Source organism: Diadema antillarum, unplaced genomic scaffold, assembly GCF_040938485.1.
Source record: "Diadema antillarum isolate AM-2024a unplaced genomic scaffold, OU_Dant_1.0 scf00000098, whole genome shotgun sequence".
NCBI classification, from domain to species: Eukaryota; Metazoa; Echinodermata; class Echinoidea; order Diadematoida; family Diadematidae; genus Diadema; species Diadema antillarum.
Window position 1 is genome coordinate 1,757,738 of NW_027270987.1, and position 19,072 is coordinate 1,776,809.

Genomic DNA, 19,072 nt, shown 5'->3' on the forward strand with positions numbered 1-19,072 from the left:
AAATACTTAAGATTGGGGTTCATCCTTTCAATCTTTTTTTAATTGTACTGATGGAGTTTTGTGTTCAACCGGTTTAAGCAGGGGGTCGATTCGTAGAGATATGTGATCATGATGCAGCATGTAGATATAGACAGCTGGGTTGTCATGTTTATAACCATGCCAAAAAAGTGCAGATATTGTACTCGTGACTGCAGATCATCCACTAATCCTGAGTTTGAACTTTAGAACCATGAACCATACAGTAATAAAACAATATTTTCATAATCATATTCCAGTTTTTTAGCTCACCTGAGCCGAAGGCTCAAGTGAGCTATTGCGATCGCTCTTCGTCCGTCGTGCGTCGTGCGTCAACTTTTTACATTTTCATCTTCTTCTTGAGAACCCCATGACCGATTTTCCACCAAACTTGGCAGGTAGCATCCCTAGGGGGATAGGATCTCAATTTGTTCAAATGGGCACCATGGCCCACCTGGGGGTCCCAGGGGGGGCCCAAACCCCCTAAAATTAAGGAATCTTTAAAAATCTTCTTCTCTAAAACCAGAAGTGATAGGGCTTAGTTAATACTATAAGTTAGTACATTGATGACTGTAGTTTCAAGTTTGTTCATGGGGGAATCAGGGGTGCCCCCCTTGGGACCCAGGGGAGGGGGGTTTGGAGGGGTCCTAATGGGGCCTAAATTGTACATTTCATCTTCACTTTGAGATCCCCATGTCTGATTTTCACCAAACTTGGTAGGTAGCATCTCTAGGGGATAGGATGTTAATTACTTCAAATGGGCACCATGGCCCACCTGGGGGGCCCCCAGGGGCCCCAAACCCCCTAAAATTAAGGAATCTTTAAAAATCTTCTCTAGAACCAGAAGTGATAGGGCTTAGATAATACTATGAGTTAGTACATTGATGACTGTAGGTTCAAGTTTGTCCATGGGATTGGTGGAATCAGGGGTACCCCCCCCCCCCCCCCCCCCCCTTGGGACCCAGGAGAGGGGAGTGGGAGGGGTCCTAATGGGCCCTATATTGTACATTTTCATCTTCACTTTGAGATCCCCATGTCTTATTTTCACCAAACTTGGTAGGTAGCATCCCTAGGGGATAGGATCTCAATTACTTTAAATGGGCACCATGGCCCACCTGGGAGGCCCCCAGGGGGCCCCAAACCCCCTAAAATTAAGGAATCTTTAAAAATCTTCTCTAGAACCAGAAGTGATAGGGCTTAGATAATACTATGAGTTAGTACATTGATGACTGTAGTTTCAAGTTTGTTCATGGGATTGGTGGAATCAGGGGTACCCCCCCCCCCCTTGGGACCCAGGAGAGGGGAGTGGGAGGGGTCCTAATGGGGCCTAAATTGTACATTTCATCTTCACTTTGAGATCCCCATGTCTTATTTTCAGCAAACTTAGCAGGTAGCATCCCTAGGGGATAGGATCTCAATTACTTCAAATGGGCACCATGTCCCTCTTAGGGGCCCCTAGAGGCCCCCCCCCCCCCCCCCCCCCCCCCGCACACACACACACATTAAGGAATGTTTAAAATCTTCTACTCTAGAACAAGAAATGATAAAGCAAAGTTAATAACATGAGTTTGTACATTGATGACTTTAGTTCCAAGTTTGTTCATTGCAGATCCAGGGCTGCCTGCCTCCCCCCCCCCCCCCACACTCCCTGGAGTTGAGGGGGGGGGGGGTCCATATGCAGACCTAAGTTTTCAATGTTCTCAGGTAAAAATGTGCAAGAATGCATGGAAGGTGAAATTGCGATACTCAGGTGAGCGCGTGACCCCGGGTCTCTTGTTTTTTTTTAATTCCTTGAATGCTATTTTGTTTGTGTCACTCTGAATGCCAATTGACTATTGGTACCAAATCAAATTTAAGCTCACATTGTTTATACATGTGAAAAAGCAGGATTTAACAGATTTTTAATTTGTCCAAAAAGCCATGAATCCCCAAATAGAGAAACTGTATTCGTTTATGAAATATGCCAGTATTTCAGAGTAACAAAGGATCAGTAAAGATTATTTATGCAGTGTAGTATATAGATTAGTATCTTCTGAAGCCCAGTTTAGTGCAATAACACCTGTATGCCAAAAAGGAAGAAGGAAAAAAAAAAAGAACAACCCAAAAACAAACCAACCATGAAGAAGCTCTACAGTTTTGGAAGTAATAACATGGCAGAACATAGGGTCTTCTGTCAAATTGTTATTTTATTTTTTTCTTTTTAGCTCACTTTCACTTGCATCCAAACATGATGAAAGCATTGTTTTGCATTAACAAAAGGAAAGCACTATTTTTCTTTTAGCTGTCTTGCCAAAGCTGCAATGGGGGCTTCAGACTCAGATGCATCCTCTACTTTTTAAAGTTCTTCATTTAAAAGTCATATTTATATGGTCAAACAGTGTTCATACGCTCTACTGCATCATATGGAAAGATAAATCAATCTATCAGAAAAATTATGAAAAATGAGAGTTTACTGCATTCATTCAAGCAGGTCTTCAATTTAATTTGATCGTTCTGTATTTTGTATCTTGAAATGACCCGTACATCTCACTTTTGTTTTTCTGGAAAACATGTATTTCTTTCCAAGCACCTCGCATTCTCCTCTTCAGGTCATATATTATGATTGCATGTGCATGGCATGTTGGGAATGTGCTAACCAAAGATTCATTCCTAATGTTATATTTCATTTTAGTAAGACCTTTTTTTTCCCCCCAGCTACGCATAACCATAAAAAATATCTGGTTATAACACTCTGCACATTCATGAAAACAAACCACAAAATCAGTCATGTTTGTATGATTTTGGAATACATGCAAGTTTAAATTGAAAAAAAAAATGCTAAAGAAAATTGTTTTGACTTTGATATCAGTCTTGCATTCTCAGTTTTAATCTTTTGATGTGATGAATATTTTCCTCCCATAAAAGTAGATTGAAAAAAAAATGGGAGAAAAATTGAAATAATTCATACATACTTTACACAAATAGGACCTATATTTTATATGACTGATTTTGTGGATAATAGCTATTGGTTCACTAATTTATGATATTGCATGAAGTTTTTTTTCAGTTGATATTCTGTTGGTATGATGTGTTAGATTTAACACTAACAGCATGCTTCACACAATGCACCTGTACACGATTATCTAATCCTATATGGTTGTGTGCTAATGACTGTTGTGCTAACAAATGATATTGATCAATTTCAGATGTTATTCATTGGAGTGGTGATTCATAACAAAAATATTGCCCTGTAATCATTATGTCATGCACAGGTATTTCCAATAAAAAAAAATTGTATCTATTGAATTCAGCTTATGGTTTAACTGCTTACTGAATTTCTAACCTGGGTTATGTTTCAAAGTTAGCATTTTTTTATGACTACATTCATATCATTCTCTTTTTTTTTTCTCATGTGTTCTTGTCGTGTCTTTTTTTTTTTTTTTTAATGCAGTAAAGAGATCTCAATGTTGATTTACCCTCCTTTGCAGTCTACCATTTTAAAAGTCTGATTTGGAACAAACCAGAACCAGTTATTACACAAATACCTGCAATATTTCTAGACATGATTTCCTCTTATTAATTGACAAAAACTTTGAGACATGCTATAAATATCAGATTTGCTATACTGCCATATGTTAATATAAAAGATGGAATTCATTGAAAAAGAGTGTTTGAAGAAGAAACAATGAAGACAAATTCACCACCAAAATTCTGGTTAAATCTTTATTTGTGCTGGTATTGTAGCTGATGAGATATGATATGGTGTCCTCTCTTTTTGTTTTTTGTTTTTTTGTTGGGGAGGGGGAGAAGGGAATTAGGAATATTAAATATGTCGTTATATTTGTTATTGTGAATTTCATTTTAGTTCTATTCAGTGCTTTAGCAATCATATCCATGATGAAAATAACACTGAAATTAAAAAAAGAAAAGAATAGGTGCAGCATGCATTCCATTCATTAAGACTGCAGGTCACATAAATGCATGGATAAAGCACGTATTTAGCATCAATCCATGCAAAGATATAATTATACATAGGCATGCAACAAAATACATGTATATGATTATACATAACTCCTCCTTCACGATTCAACTCGATCTTATTCAATAATGCTGCTTGACCAAAGAAATGCATATCACATCCAAAGAAAGACTTAATGCAAATACATGCAACAAAGTAATACGGTATATAAACTTGTATGTCATTATTTAACTTGATTTAATAACATTTTTTTTTCATATATCATATGTAAACACACTATAATATATGCATTGTACGTGGGAAGGAATATTTCATTAACACTTCACTACACACTCTTCTATTCTAGGCATGGGTGGTCCTGGACTACAGACTGTGTCTCTTGGACAGGGACAGGGACCAATTGCATCCAAGCTGATTGATGACGTGAGATTTGTTCAATTATATTTCAACTACACAAACGAACACATTTCCTGCAGAAATTCATCAAAAACATTTTTTTTTTTTGTGAATAAAAAAGAATAGGTACAGCATGCATTCCATTCATTAAATGGTTACATGAAGTGGTGCAGGAATGACTACTGCAGAGTACAGATTTGTGTGAACATGTAGCATTGATGCCCATGGTTATACGTACCATACACTGTATGTAGTATTTCAGTTGTAGAATGCATATAAGCACTCTATGTATTTATTACAGATGGTCAAGGCTGTTATTTAGAATGGGACATTGGTGTATGACACATAATTGCCATCTGGTTCCCAGTATATACCAACTTTTTTGTTGTTTCCTTTCTGTCTTTCATGTCTGTCTGTCTGTTTTATCTGTCTTTGTCACTGTCATTATATTTATATCTATCGATCTTCAAAAGTCTACAAGTATGCTTATATCTAGCTAGGCACCTTGTTTACTGGTCACTGCAGAATGGGGCATCAGCAGTCCTGCTGAAGTGCCATTTTCCTCTCTTGCCCTTGCATATCTACAGATTTATTTTCTTCCATCAGTTCATGTCAGTCTTGGCTTTCCAAATGTATGTTTATGTTGTCAATCAGTGCTCTAAGTCTGTCTTTTGGTTGTTGTTTGCTGCCCTCTATAGGCGGTTGAGAATGGGACGTGGGTAGTCTTACAGAACTGCCACCTGGCTCTCTCCTGGTTGCCCACCCTGGAGAAAATCTGCGAGGAGCTCATCACCGATGCCGAGCGGACACGCCCATCCTTCCGCCTCTGGCTGACCAGCTACCCCACGCCCACTTTCCCCGTCTCCATCCTCCAGAACGGAATCAAGATGACCAACGAGCCCCCCAAGGGCCTCCGTGCCAACCTACTTCGCTCCTACCTCAATGATCCCATCTCGGATCCTGACTTCTTCAATGGCTGCACTAAGCCTGATGTAAGTTCCCTTTTAGCTGTTCTCATTCATCGTATGAGCGGATTGAGTTCTCAGGAACTGATTATACCACATCCAGACAACTTCCTCAGAACAAGTATGTCCTTAATAAGTGCAATTTTTAAGAGTCACTTTCAAGTTTATTGCAACCCCAGAATTTACTCCCAGGCACTGCCAGGGCAGTTATTGACCAAGACAAATATTCCCAGGATGCCAGGAACATCATCCTCATGGTAATTATGGTAGCGTGTGATTATCACAGATGGTACTGATCCCTGGAAATGATGGTTTATAAGGATTGTTGTCCAGGAATAATCACCATAAGACTTGATCATATGAACAGAACATATGTCTTTGTTACCTAATAACAATGTGCCTTGTTACACCCCATTTTCTGCTCCCGATGTGTATTGCTGCCATTGAAATGATGGTTGAATCCACTAACATAATGTATTGCATCCATCTATAAGTAGAAATATGGAATGCCTTTAATAGGAGAGTTTATGCAAATCAATTACGAATTCATCCATTAGCTGTATCCTGATTTTCATGGCACAGTTGAGTTGAGGTAGAAGATTGGTTGATGCTTTAAATCAGTATGGGAATTTCTCTCATCATTAGTCAAGAATTTTGCTTTTGCTTTGTGTGTGATTGAGTTCCATACATTGCTTGTACTCAAGTAGTATAAAGGACTCATGAAGTGCTTTCCACATTCATGATAAAGTAGAGTGAGTGTGATTCTTAAAAGTCAAATTGGAGATGTGTAATTTTTAAAAATCAAATTGGTTGAGGTTTGTCTGATTTCTGTGTAGCTGTGGAGGAAACTGCTCTTCAGTCTTTGCTTCTTCCACGCCTTGGTCCAAGAGAGGCGCCAGTTTGGACCCCTAGGTTGGAACACGCCCTACGAGTTCAACGAGTCGGACCTCAGGATCAGCGTCAGACAGCAGCAGGTAACATACTCTCATTTTCACTCTCTCTGCCTTTCCTCTGTGTTTGCTCCACATTTCTAATTTGCCAATGCTTCCATAAAGTAGGTAGTAAGGATACCAGTTATTTCATCCCAATTAGAGATGATTCCATACATTCTATAGAGAAATGAATGAACTGAAATGGATGGACACAAGCTCGTCACATTTCATGAATTATTCATATATTTGTGTTGTGCATACAAGATGTCTCTTTAGCGTGACATACAGCCAACAACCTGGCTTTATTTGCATTTCACATGACTTGTGAAAGAAGTGGAAAAGTATTGATATGTACAGTCACTGTAGCAGATTGTATGCTTTCACAATATGCTTGAGTAATAATTCTACGTTGGTATGATGATGGTTAAGAGATGACAAAAGAAGACATCTATGAGTTGAACATACTGAATATAAAAAAAAAGCTTAACCTTAAACATCATACTTTATGGATGTGATGAGATACATTTATATTGAGGTTCCTATGGCAACACCTCCTTTTCTTTGTTTGTATTCTGGAACCATCCCAGCATGTATCTCCAAAGCAGAATGTAGCAATGGTAAGTAAACAAATGCCTGTAGCTAAAGACCTACATACTGTAGTACTAATTCCTGGACAGGGATGTGTAATCAAAGTAGGAATGACATTTAAAGTTGCATCTTCCACTGTTGAAAGAAGCATTTGTGTTACCATGGAACCGCCCCATCCTCTTCCCCCAGATGTTCCTGAATGACTATGATGTGATCCCCCTGGAGGCCCTGACATACCTGACGGGGGAGTGTAACTACGGTGGCAGGGTGACGGACTACCACGACCGCTGCCTTCTCAACAGCCTCCTGGCCATCTTCTACAATGAGGAGATCATCGCTGAGGAGGGCTACAGCTTCTCCGAGAGCGGCAACTACCGCTGTCCTCCCTCCGGCCCCCACGAGAGCTATACAGAGTACATCAAGAGCCTCCCACTCATACCTCACCCAGAGGTATGTATGTATTTAATTTGACACCCCACATCATTATGCCGCTCCAAATAGTTTAGATCTCAGCCATCACCACCTCATCATCGTGACTTTGATAATGTCACTCTACGTTCTGGGCCCCATTTCATAAAAAGTTGATATGATAGCAAGTCTGTGCTGGAATGGCAATTGTCATGATAATAGCAAGAATCCTGCTTCATGACTGGCTGTTGCTATGGGAAGTTGCCATTCCAGCATGATGTGCTATCCTAACAATGAAATTGGGTCCTTGACAGCCATTGCTGGGGGATTGTCATCCAGAGTTTGGGGAAAGATGTTTCATTTTTTGAAAGAGAGTCTCTAACTTTCAAACTTTACTGTTGCACCTTAATAAAATAAAAATGGGTGAGTTAAGCAGCCTCTGTGGGGACTGCAACATATTTTGATGTTGCACTTTTTCAATACTTCTGTCATTTTGAGCACTGGTTGGAGCATGGTATTTTGGATACCATAGCAAGTAAACAAATTAACTTTATTGGGTGTTTTATTTCTCTGCAAAATCTGCTGTTTCTACTACTCAATTGAAGATTTTTCAACCTTATGATGTGTTGTTGAAGACAGGAACTCTACAAAATTGCGAATGGAGTTAATCAAATATCATGTTTGAAGCTTTTGAAGATTTTCTTTCAGTAACATGATATTATTGGTTCCCATATAATTTCAATGCCCTCCAAAGCCTTGTAAATGATTAATATATCATTATTTAGTAGTAGAAAAGGTAGAGAACCAATAAAGAGGCAATTGTTTTCTCCCTCCTTCATCCAGGTATTTGGTCTCCATGAGAATGCTGACATCACCAAGGACCAGAAGGAGACACAGCAGCTGTTTGATGGCATCTTACTCACCCTGCCACGTCAGGTAAGCCATCCTCTCAGTGCGCTAACACGCCTCCAACCTCCTTGTATTACCCATAATGCATTGCTGACTGAGTGTTATTGATTAGTTGAATTTCTGCCACCTGAATTGAATACAGTCATTGTAAAGATGAGGCATTTTCTATTAGTCCAACATGCTTCTGAAATATCCACTGTCTTTATTCAATTTTGAATTAACTACAAATATATTTAATCACTTCTTTATTTGTGTCAAGTAATGAAATGCTAATTCCTTATTTCCCATGTTCGTGTCAATGTCATAATGTGATGTTCATGATGAATATCGGACTGAATATGGTGAATGAAGTACATTGTAATATTGCCATGAATATGGTGATTGAAGTGAAATTTCAGCTATGAAAGTTGTTGAAATCTTACTGTTTGGCAAGCAATGGAATTGAAATGATATTAACTTGAGTAGCTAATATTTCAATCAGATCCATGAGATTGAAGCAGCTGAAATATCCAGGAAAGTTTTTGGCCTTATTTTACTTTTTTCAGCTGCAGTTTTAGCCCAAAATGTGTGGTTTTTGACCCTCTAAATAATACTGTCGAAATGATCATACTGTGTTATCTGAAGAAAAAGTAGTACATCTTCTGTTTCTTGCCATTTTCAATTTGCAATCATGAAAAGAAAAATAAACAATAGCAAAATACTCAGGCATGTTCATGCACTCCTCATATCATAAACATACTGTTAAATAGGAATTGGACACATCTTTGAAGACAAAAGCTTGCATCATGGGCTGTTGTCTTGTACTTTCGGATAATGATGTAGCAGTACATGCATTTGTTGTCTTTTTTTAAATTCTAACATGGAAATTTTTGTTACTTGGAGAAATGCTGTCAGAGGTGTTAATTCCAAACAAATATTTTTCTGTTTGCTTTGCTTCATATTATATATGACTTCAGTCGGGAGAGGTATATCTCTACAATTTACTGATTTTCTCTCACTTTACTGACTGAGAATGCTGCAACCTTCAACTACACTTACTGCCTGCTTATTGCACCCTTTAATTCTTAACTCCTTTCCAAGAATGGTGGCTTATTTGAAATTAAGTACTAAATTATATGATGTAAAAGAATGTGAGATGCATATTTCACATTCAACATCTTTTTACCAGTTTTCATCTGTCAAAATCTCTCGACGTAAAAATATATGCCAGACATGAACCCATATTTTTTAAACCTCAAATAAGCTACCAGAATTGTAACATTTTAGCATGATGATTTGTTTGCAGTGATTTGGTAATTTAATTTTGCTTTGTAACATAACAGAAGAAAAAAGGTTTTATTTCTAGTGTGCTTTATTCCTTGCACAGTTTTTTACTATCTGCCAGATGATGCAATTCTGCACCTTGTATGAAACCCTCTGCTTTTAATAGAAAAAAATGATCGTACTGCATATGAAAATAGCTTGATACACAATCTTAGTAGGAAAGAAAATGAGTTATCATGTGCACCATTTCAACAGTAGTATGCTGCCTTTCCACATATGATCCTTTGAATAAAAAGTCAGAATATTCCAGAATATTTCATGGTAATTTGTATATGTCTGTCATGCAAATTAGGATGCAGCAAATTAGAAGAAATAACAAAGCATCCAAAATCAGTTATGTGTCCTCCAAATATTCATTCATTGCAAAATCGCACAGTTTAGTGAAACAGTAAATTCAAGCACGACAAAATAGGTGGCATTAGGAATGGTTCATCAAATGATTATGCAATAAACCAGCTGGAAAAAGAAATGAGTTAAATATTGCTGAAGTTCTTTAAGTAGCAAGACTACAAGGCCTATATGTGCTTTTATACATGTACATAGATCAGATCAAGTATTGTTGTTGAATTACGCAAAGTGCTTGTGTAAAAGTGTAGAAAAATGGAACAGAAGTGCCTTATGTTGACATTTCAGTTTTATAAACTGAAAAACCAGTGACATACAATGTATTCGTAGTGATCGATAAAAATTATTTGTGTCATCTCATACATGCCAGGTGACACATGCTTTTCCATTATGCACTAGCTTTGAGTGTTGATGACCATAGGCCTACCTATTGAAATTATTTTTGGTGTTGTTAAGTTTCTGCTTATGGGCTGAGTGAAAAATCCTTGACACAATTTTTGATAATGTATCTAAAATTTTAAAACAAAGTGCAGTCTTAAGCAAACACCAATAATGAATTTGATGCATGGGAAAAAAATCACTCTATTACAATGTTACACACAATGTGATGTTTCGATATAAATCATTGCGTATGTAACCTTTGTGATGTTAGATATGCCAGCATGAGCTAGTATTAAAGTGTTGTTAGAAACATCAATGCAAGAAGTCGTGCTCATAATACAGGTTCCTATTCAGCGAATGGGAAAGCAGCAATCCAAAAAAAGAGTGAGTTACACCATGTACGGTCATGTAATTCCATGTCTTGACGATGGGACATCTATCTGATGTTTGTCATCTTTATCTCATCTTTCATCATACATGTATATGACCAGTATATTTTAGCTAAGCTGTTTTCATGCCATACCCAGTTATAAAGCATCATTCAGTATATTTCAGAAATATGCATTATATATATACACACACACATATTCCTCCCTTTCCATAGTCTGCATGTACTTGTCTTTAGTAGCACATTCTACGTAATCTTAAAAAGTTCTACCTTTTCTAACCACACTAAATATATTATACAAATATACTTGGCCTTGAGAGTTTCTTGTTAAAACTATGGGCAGAGGTGACTCCAAACTAGTACTATTCACTGAGGGACGCAGCCCCGAAGTGAATAGTACTAGTTTGGAGTCACCGAGGCCCATAGTTTTAACATGAAACTCGAAGCTAGGCAAAGTATATTTGTTTTATATTTTGGATCAAAAATTTGAATAAAAAGTGAAAATCATTATAGGCTTAGCCTAACCCCGGGACGCTCCGTGTACACAGTTACACTGCAACACTGCGTGTTGGGGTTGGTCGCAGTTAGGCTTAGCCGCACTGCGGCGGCAGCGCAGCGCCTGCAATACGCAACAGTGCGAGGCATGTATGCAAGCGCTCGTATGGCCGCTGCAAACCTGAACACTAGAATTCGGGACCGGACGTGGACGGACCACGTACACTTGATTGTAAAGAAGGGTGATTGTGACATCATTTTGCAAATAGTATATACTATTTGCAAAATGTCGTCATAAAAGTGACGTCATTTTGCAAATAGTACTTCATGGAGTGTCAAACACACCAACACTCTAAAATAGTTCAAAATACCTATAATCACTTGAAGCTCTTTTAACCAATCAATGGAAGACAAATTTTTGATCCAAAATATAATAAGCACTATATTTGATATCAATATTTGTCTTATGAATAGCACATATAACATTTGAATTGGCTCCTTAGCACAGAACTTTTGTCATACGGATCTGCAGTGTACATGATGGATTGATTCATATTTTGAGACTTCACAGATTCTAAACATTTTATAATCAGAGTAAAGAGCATCAGAACTTTTATTCTAAATTCCCTTACTTTTTATTCAAAAGCGTAGCACTCTTGTGGAATAGAAACATAGAAAATAGTGACTGATATCTGTGCTTGACCGCAAAGCATCCCAATATAACAGATTTACAGCAAAGAAGAGATTTGATTGCTTGAGACAATACTCGCATATACATTATATGCACACATGTAAACTGCATGTTGATGCTATGAAGATCAAAAGGACTGGATTACTGAGTCGACAGTCATTTGAAACACAGACCTGAATCCTTGGCTACTGTCAATTAATCGCTTTTAGAGTGTTGAGATATCAAACAGTGACTGTGCAGGTGCCATACATTTTTTTTCCTTTTTTTTTGTTTTGACATGAATATCTCATTCCGATCTACAATGTATGTGTCAGAAATTTTAACTGATTAGTATGCATGTATAATTGATTAGATTAGATTAGATTAGATTAGATTAGTTTAGTTTAGATTAGAAATTAGACATATGTCATCTGCATTGTACATGGTGTGTAGTGCATGTAGTACATTGTACATGTAGTAACCTCACAATAATGTATTGTGTTCACCACTGTATTATATAGAAGTGTAGACCATTGATTTGTGTCTGCTACCAAAGATAATTGTTGTATTGAATGTGTGATGGTTGACAATGGAGCCATCGTTGAGTCATGTTCACATCAACAAAGTTTCATCAGCTTCAAAATGTACAGCATGTATGCAGTAAGGTGTTATTTCATCACATTTTGCTAACAGTGTAAATTACATATAAGTGACTTACATTGTAGATTGACTGTATTGCATCATCTGTGTAGTTTCATGCTATTCCATGCCCAGGATGTGGGTGAGATATTGTCCTTAATGTCATAAATGCTCACATATTATGTGTTTGCTTAATAGTCGTATGTATACAATATTCATGTACACTTGTATGTCACATTTTCGTGTCATCTTAAACATGTTAAAAGGTGTATGGCATAAATCTAGCTACTTTGATGCAACATTCTTTTTTTTTTTTTTGTATGATTTATTTATAGTTTCCCTTGCACAGTTTTTCAGGCAGTCCATAAATGTTATTCCTGTGATACTACCCTGATCATACTCTTGCTTTTGAGGCATGGTAATTTCCCACAGTCCACTTCCTTTAAGAAAGGAAATAAAAATTGAATATCACTAAAAAGGATATGATTTAGCTTGACCTTTTGCATGGAAGGTAGCCATTTTTTTATAGTCTTCAAGGAAAAGTTCTCTTAGCTGTTATACATAATGGTACAGAGGCATTCTTACGCAGGTATGTGGAAAGGTAAGTCGGTACTTCAGTCATGTTTACTTGTCGTTCATACTTTGCCCATCAAAAAGAAAGACAGTAGCAGTCATTGATCACCAGTAAAAATTGTTCAAATTGAACTTATAAAAATCCTTCAATATCTCACACTCCAGTATTCTATGCTTTAATGAACTCAAATATGAAATCACTGCAGTGTTACATTATGCCATTGCCCTCAGAAATCTGTACAGGAATCAGATTTCACTAAAATGTCTTTGTATCTTCAGGCTGCGGGAGGAGGTAAATCTTCCCAGCAAGTAATCGAGGACCTCGCCTCGGACATCCTGTCCAAGATTCCACCAAATTACAACCTGGAAGAGGTGCAGGTAGGTTGTTGGGTTTTCATCTTTCTCGTCACAACTCAAACATGTCACAGTTCAAGTGTCATACTATTAAAGGTCCTGTTTACCTTTGGGAACAGTGGTTTTAAAAATTTTTCAAGATATATGACATTCAATGCATATGTGTAGGTCTGTTGTACCACAAAATATCCTATCATACAAAATTTCATGATAAAGCCGACAATATATGGAGATATCTATATTTTTCTCATTAAACCGTAACTGTAGACGGTTTAGTCTGGAAGCATTTTTATTATAACTATTGTTCACATTTTGTATATTTAACAATACTTAACATCAATTTTACCGATTCAATTTTTTACTGTGGTTGTTTCTATCCGTAACTCACATTTTAGAACTATTTTAAAGCAATAATGCTGGGTTTTTGTTTCATCTGCAAATGGTAAATTATGCCTTTAAACCTTCAATTGTTCCAGTTTTCATGTTGCTTGTCTCAACTCAAGCATGTTGTAACTACCAGGTAACCTTCAGTTGCAAAATATTGTAGGCCAGTGAAAATGAATACACTCTCTCAATGTGATACATTTTTTTTTCCTTCCTTTTGTTTCTCATGTCCTCTTTGTTGACAGCATGATTGATGTGCAAATTCAAGGTGACAGCAATAGCCAACTATAATTCTGATACTATCTTTTCTGCATAGGAAGTCCAAAAATGCCCTTTGAGAAGTAAAATGGGGAACAGTTAGTCGTTACGTCAGTGAATTTTTCTGACTGCGGTAGAATACAGTCTGCAGTAGAAAGATGGATACATCCCGACTGGATTTTATATAGATATGATTTCCTTGTTTTCTAGAATAAATGTCTCCCTCATGTGACATTTTCTGCCAATGAACATTTTTCTCCTTGTCACACATGTACACAGGCCAAGTACCCTGTGAGCTACGAGGAATCCATGAACACAGTGCTGGTGCAGGAGCTCATCCGTTTCAACCGCCTGATTGAGGTGGTCCGGGTCAGTCTGCAGGACATTCGCAAGGCCATGAAGGGTCTGGTCGTCATGTCGGCCGAGCTGGAGGACGTCTTCGACAGCATGATGGTCGGCAAGGTGAGGACAAGGAGATGCAGTTGTAGCCATAGCAATGGGTCAACTCCAACTGTTAATTGACAGTTGCTGTCAGAATGTATGCACCATTTGATGAAGTGATGATTAAGTTATGTGGTTTGATAAAAGAAACAGCAATTTGGATGTGGGCACTTTAGACATTAACAGAACATATTCACACAGTATGTGACTCTTAGTGAGCACTGTGGTGCAGTGGTTGAAGGTTTCTGAGCTTGTTAACACGATATCCAGGGCTCAAATCCTCTCACATGCATGAATGCTCAGACAAGATGTATATGAATTCACCAGGTCTCCCTTGACCAAGGTGTCTATTTGGGTCCCTGGGAATGTTTTGACACTAATACAAGGGCAGGGCTGGTGACAGTGCTCTCACAGAAGCAGCTGTCCTGAGTAGATTTAGTGGTATTTTTTTACTCATTATTGGTTTTTATTTCTAGGTTCCCGGAATGTGGGCAGCCAAGTCGTACCCATCCCTGAAACCTCTTGGTAGCTACATCACCGACCTCCTGGCCAGACTCCAGTTCTTCAAGGTGAGATTATTTCAGATAAGGTCTCAGTTTGTTTGAGATATTACATGTTTAGAGAAAATTTTGTGCCTTCTGATTGACAGTGATCATCTTTGGCTGGAAATTTTAATTGTATGTTTTGTTATGATCAGCTACTTTTCATTTAGAATGTGTGTGTCTGGACTTTTTACATTGGGTGTGTATTAGATGACTTCTATTTGACTAGCCTATCTTGTCATATGTGATATGAATCAACAAAGTGAGAGCTACCACTTACCAGTATCACAGTCATATTATAATTGCAAGGCATCCATTCATTCAATATGACCCTGAATGTTATGCATGTTTAGTTTTGCTCACATTGCTATCATAGGAATTAAAGTTTTCCATTTGAATCGATCTTCCCATCAAGCACATATTCATATTCGCTGTGGGCCTTGTGGGAAAAGCGCATTTAAATAATAGTAATAGTAGTAGTAGTAGTAGTAGTAGTAGTAGTAGTAGTAGTAGTAGTAGTAGTAGTAGTAGTAGTAATAATAATAATAATAATAATAATAATAATAATAATAATAATAATAATAATAATACTAATAATACTAATACTACTACTACTACTACTACTACTACTAATAATAATAATAACAATAATAATAATAATAATAATAATAATAACAATAATAATAATAAGAATAAGAATAATAATAGTAATAAGAATAATAATAATAATAATAACAATAATAATAACAATAATAATAATGATGATAATAATAATAATAATAATAATAACAATAATAGTAATGAATACGTTTTATTCCATTGAGGACTATCAGAGTTTGCTATAACACTCATTTTCCACAGACTCCTGCCCGAGTATACGTGGGACTAGTCTTTCAACAGTTTAATAGCAAGTTCCCTTTAATATTGCCACACAACAAAGGTTACTTAACTTATTTCTAAGGCTTTCATAATATTTAAAGAGAAATGATGGTTATGATACTGCACACGTGAAAAGAGATGCTGATTTTAATGAATATTAAACATGCTTTTTTTTTAAATTTTAGGAGTGGATCAGAGATGGAGTGCCAACAGTTTTCTGGTTGTCAGGGTTCTACTTCACTCACTCCTTCCTGACGGGAACCATGCAGAACTTTGCCCGCCGCTACAAGATCCCCATCGACCAGCTGGTACTAGACTTTGAAGTCATGAAGAAGGAGACCAACATGGCGTCCAAGCCGGTGGGTAGAGATCAATTCTTGATATCGCCAGTAATATCCCAGAACTCTTCATTTCCCACTGTTTGTTTGTTTATGATGTTGGGAACTGTGATGATTGGCTCACACTGTTTGGAAAAGGTTGATTTGGTGTATGAGCTGATTAGGACAGTAGATAACATTCATCACACCAAGCCTTCCGATAGCACGAATTTGCTGTGGGCAAACTTTCATAGTTTATACATGTGGGTCCATTAATTTTTGCCAGGATTATTGATTTTTTTTTTTTTTTAAATTCATGCACAGTTATTTTGTAGTTTAGAAATGAAGATATTTTTTCAATTTTTGTAAACCTTAGATAAATATGTTTGTGTATGTGCATTAAAATACTGACACATATGTACCTGCCAACACCCATATGTGCATTGGCTTGTACATCCATGATATTTCACACATGTCTCAATTTGCTGGTTCCAGAGTGATGGTGTGTATGTGAAGGGCCTGTTCATCGAAGGAGCAAGATGGGATCGGCCAACTCACCTCCTGGCTGAATCGCTGCCCAAGATTCTCTACGATACGTTGCCAGTTGTATCCTTTCTGGAAAATATTCTGTGTGGATGGCTTTAGTTATTTGTGACACATGTAGAGGATTGCACATGGATTTTCTGTGATGCTGGTTTATTTATTGCGAAGTCTGTGAAGGTAGTCAATGGTACACGTAATTACCATATTAGAATGATTGCCAATTATGGGCAGAAAGAGATTTTTAAAGAAAAATTTCTTTATCACCTTGCTATAGAAGATATAGCGTGAGCAGTGATGTATTTGACACTGAATATGTCATCATTCATTGGGACACAGATGCACCAAACAAAAATGAGAAGAGTTAGTACGAATTGTCATGTACATTGTACAAATTATCATTTGTAGTCCCAAAATGAATGATGATGTAAGAAAAGATTACTGTGATGTTGATAGTGATAGAAGTGATGGTCATGACTCTTAAAAGAGCTTCTGTCTCTTCCTATACAAGTTCCATAGTTTGGAATTAGACATCAACGATGCATACTCAAATCTGTTTAACAATTAACGAATTACTATCAAATTCTGATTGTATACTCACAGTGCTTTATTTGTAAGCTGTCAGTTATGACAATACTGTAGTTAAGCTGGGTTGTCAATAAAGTTTGCTTTGTCCTCAGATGTCCAAACTGACTTATGTTATGCCGCAGAGATCTGACAATTTCCTTGACCATCATCATCACCTCTGACCATCAGATCTGGGTGAAGCCAACAGAGAAGTCCAACTTGCAGACCAGACAGTCATATTCATGTCCAGGTAAGTATGATTTATGTACATGTATTAACAACCCGTAGTACAATATGCCTTGTGATAACATCAAATACAGTAATCTCTGAACATGTAATGGATGATTACTATTGTTAATTACATTTCCATTTTAATACATCAGATAGTCTCTTTTTTCTAGTGTGTATAAAAATGTAATGGTGTATAAAGTGAACTTGTATACAATCCTTCAGAGGCTTTGTCTTTCCAGTTTCAAGAATTCAAAAGAGACACAGCAGTACTTGTATCAGGTGCCAAAATGATGCATGGTTACATTTTGCTGTCATGCAAATTAAAAAGCTGTCATGCAGTCACCAGTGGTAATCATGCGTGTAGATTGTGTGCCAATGTCTGGCAGGAATTCATGGAAAGACTCATTCAGCAGAGACGCACATGAAGTGTTCTCTCTATGTTGCTTGGATTTTGCAGTGTACAAGACTAGTGTGAGGCGGGGTACTTTGTCTACCACCGGCCACTCTACCAACTTTGTCCTGGAGATGCAGTTGCCGTCGTCACGGAAACCGAACCACTGGATCAACAGGGGTGTGGCCATGCTGTGTCAACTAGACAACTGAAAACAGACGAGGGCAGCATACCCTCTTTTTCTTTTCAAGCCGAGCTGCTGAGGTAGAAGGGAACTGTACCCAGCACTGGTATGAGGTTATTTCAATGTTGCTGCCATCTACGGGCACCCATGGCTTATCTCTACACCCAAGGGTGACTCCAGACAAAAATGGGTTTGTGGTTATATTCGTTAGACTGCAATTTCAAGCCATCTATCGACTACAGAACTAAAAGAACTCCTGATCTGTGGGTGATGTAAAATCTCCCCGTAGACCACTCATCTCAGTGCCAGTATTGGATACGTGTGTTGCATGATATCATTAGTATCTAAAGGTATCTGTATGACACGTAAGTTTCATACTCCCTTCATTGTGTCTGAATTATTGCAGCCTACTAAAATGTACCCTGTGGAGTCTTAATGGGTGCATAAAGAAAGTTAGCCCCCAAGAGGTGCTGTGCTTTCCTTCTATGGTCAAAAGATCAAGTTGTGTAATCCTCAAAAGCCTGATGGGATTTGGTGAGGCTAATGATATGAGGTAAAGAGTGTTCACCAATGATGTGCTTTGGGTTAGAAGAGCTTTTGAAATACATGTAGTAACAGATTGCATTGATGTAATGTGAAGGTGTTTTTCATTTCGGATCAACCATTTCCTCATACAACTGGGGCCATATCTTTAGCTCTTTGCATTTTTTTGTGTGGATAATTTCAATGCCATATTTCCTGAAGAGTGCATTGAAACACAGTTTTTTTTTCTTTCACAAAAGCAGATCACCTTGCTATCTATCATAAGAAAGAGGAAAGAATTCTTTAAATCATAAAATGGTGACATGGATCCGAATCAAATGAGTGGCTGAGAGCTATCACATGGCCAGTCTATTCTTTTGCCAGAAGGCCCAGATTTGAGAGTTCACTGGGCATTAGTATACTAATGACCGGTACTAACGACTGTTTGTCTGCTCTCAGCTGCATTGCAATAGTTTG

At 37.5% G+C, this 19,072-nt stretch overlaps 1 protein-coding gene across 1 annotated transcript in view; it reads left to right on the top strand.

Moving 5' to 3' along the window:
• LOC139718686 (dynein axonemal heavy chain 3-like) overlaps window positions 1–18,139 on the top strand; it is a 128,546-nt gene extending 110,407 nt beyond the window's left edge. The window contains exons 72-83 of the mRNA XM_071630143.1: window positions 4,320–4,396; window positions 5,068–5,361; window positions 6,171–6,308; window positions 7,044–7,304; window positions 8,106–8,198; window positions 13,265–13,363; window positions 14,261–14,443; window positions 14,899–14,991; window positions 16,029–16,202; window positions 16,656–16,766; window positions 17,457–17,517; window positions 17,956–18,139. Coding sequence (XP_071486244.1) covers window positions 4,320–4,396; window positions 5,068–5,361; window positions 6,171–6,308; window positions 7,044–7,304; window positions 8,106–8,198; window positions 13,265–13,363; window positions 14,261–14,443; window positions 14,899–14,991; window positions 16,029–16,202; window positions 16,656–16,766; window positions 17,457–17,517; window positions 17,956–18,101 — 1,730 coding nt within the window. The 3' untranslated portion in view covers window positions 18,102–18,139. The remainder of the gene's footprint in view (window positions 1–4,319; window positions 4,397–5,067; window positions 5,362–6,170; window positions 6,309–7,043; window positions 7,305–8,105; window positions 8,199–13,264; window positions 13,364–14,260; window positions 14,444–14,898; window positions 14,992–16,028; window positions 16,203–16,655; window positions 16,767–17,456; window positions 17,518–17,955) is intronic.
• Window positions 18,140–19,072: the final 933 nt, after the last annotated feature.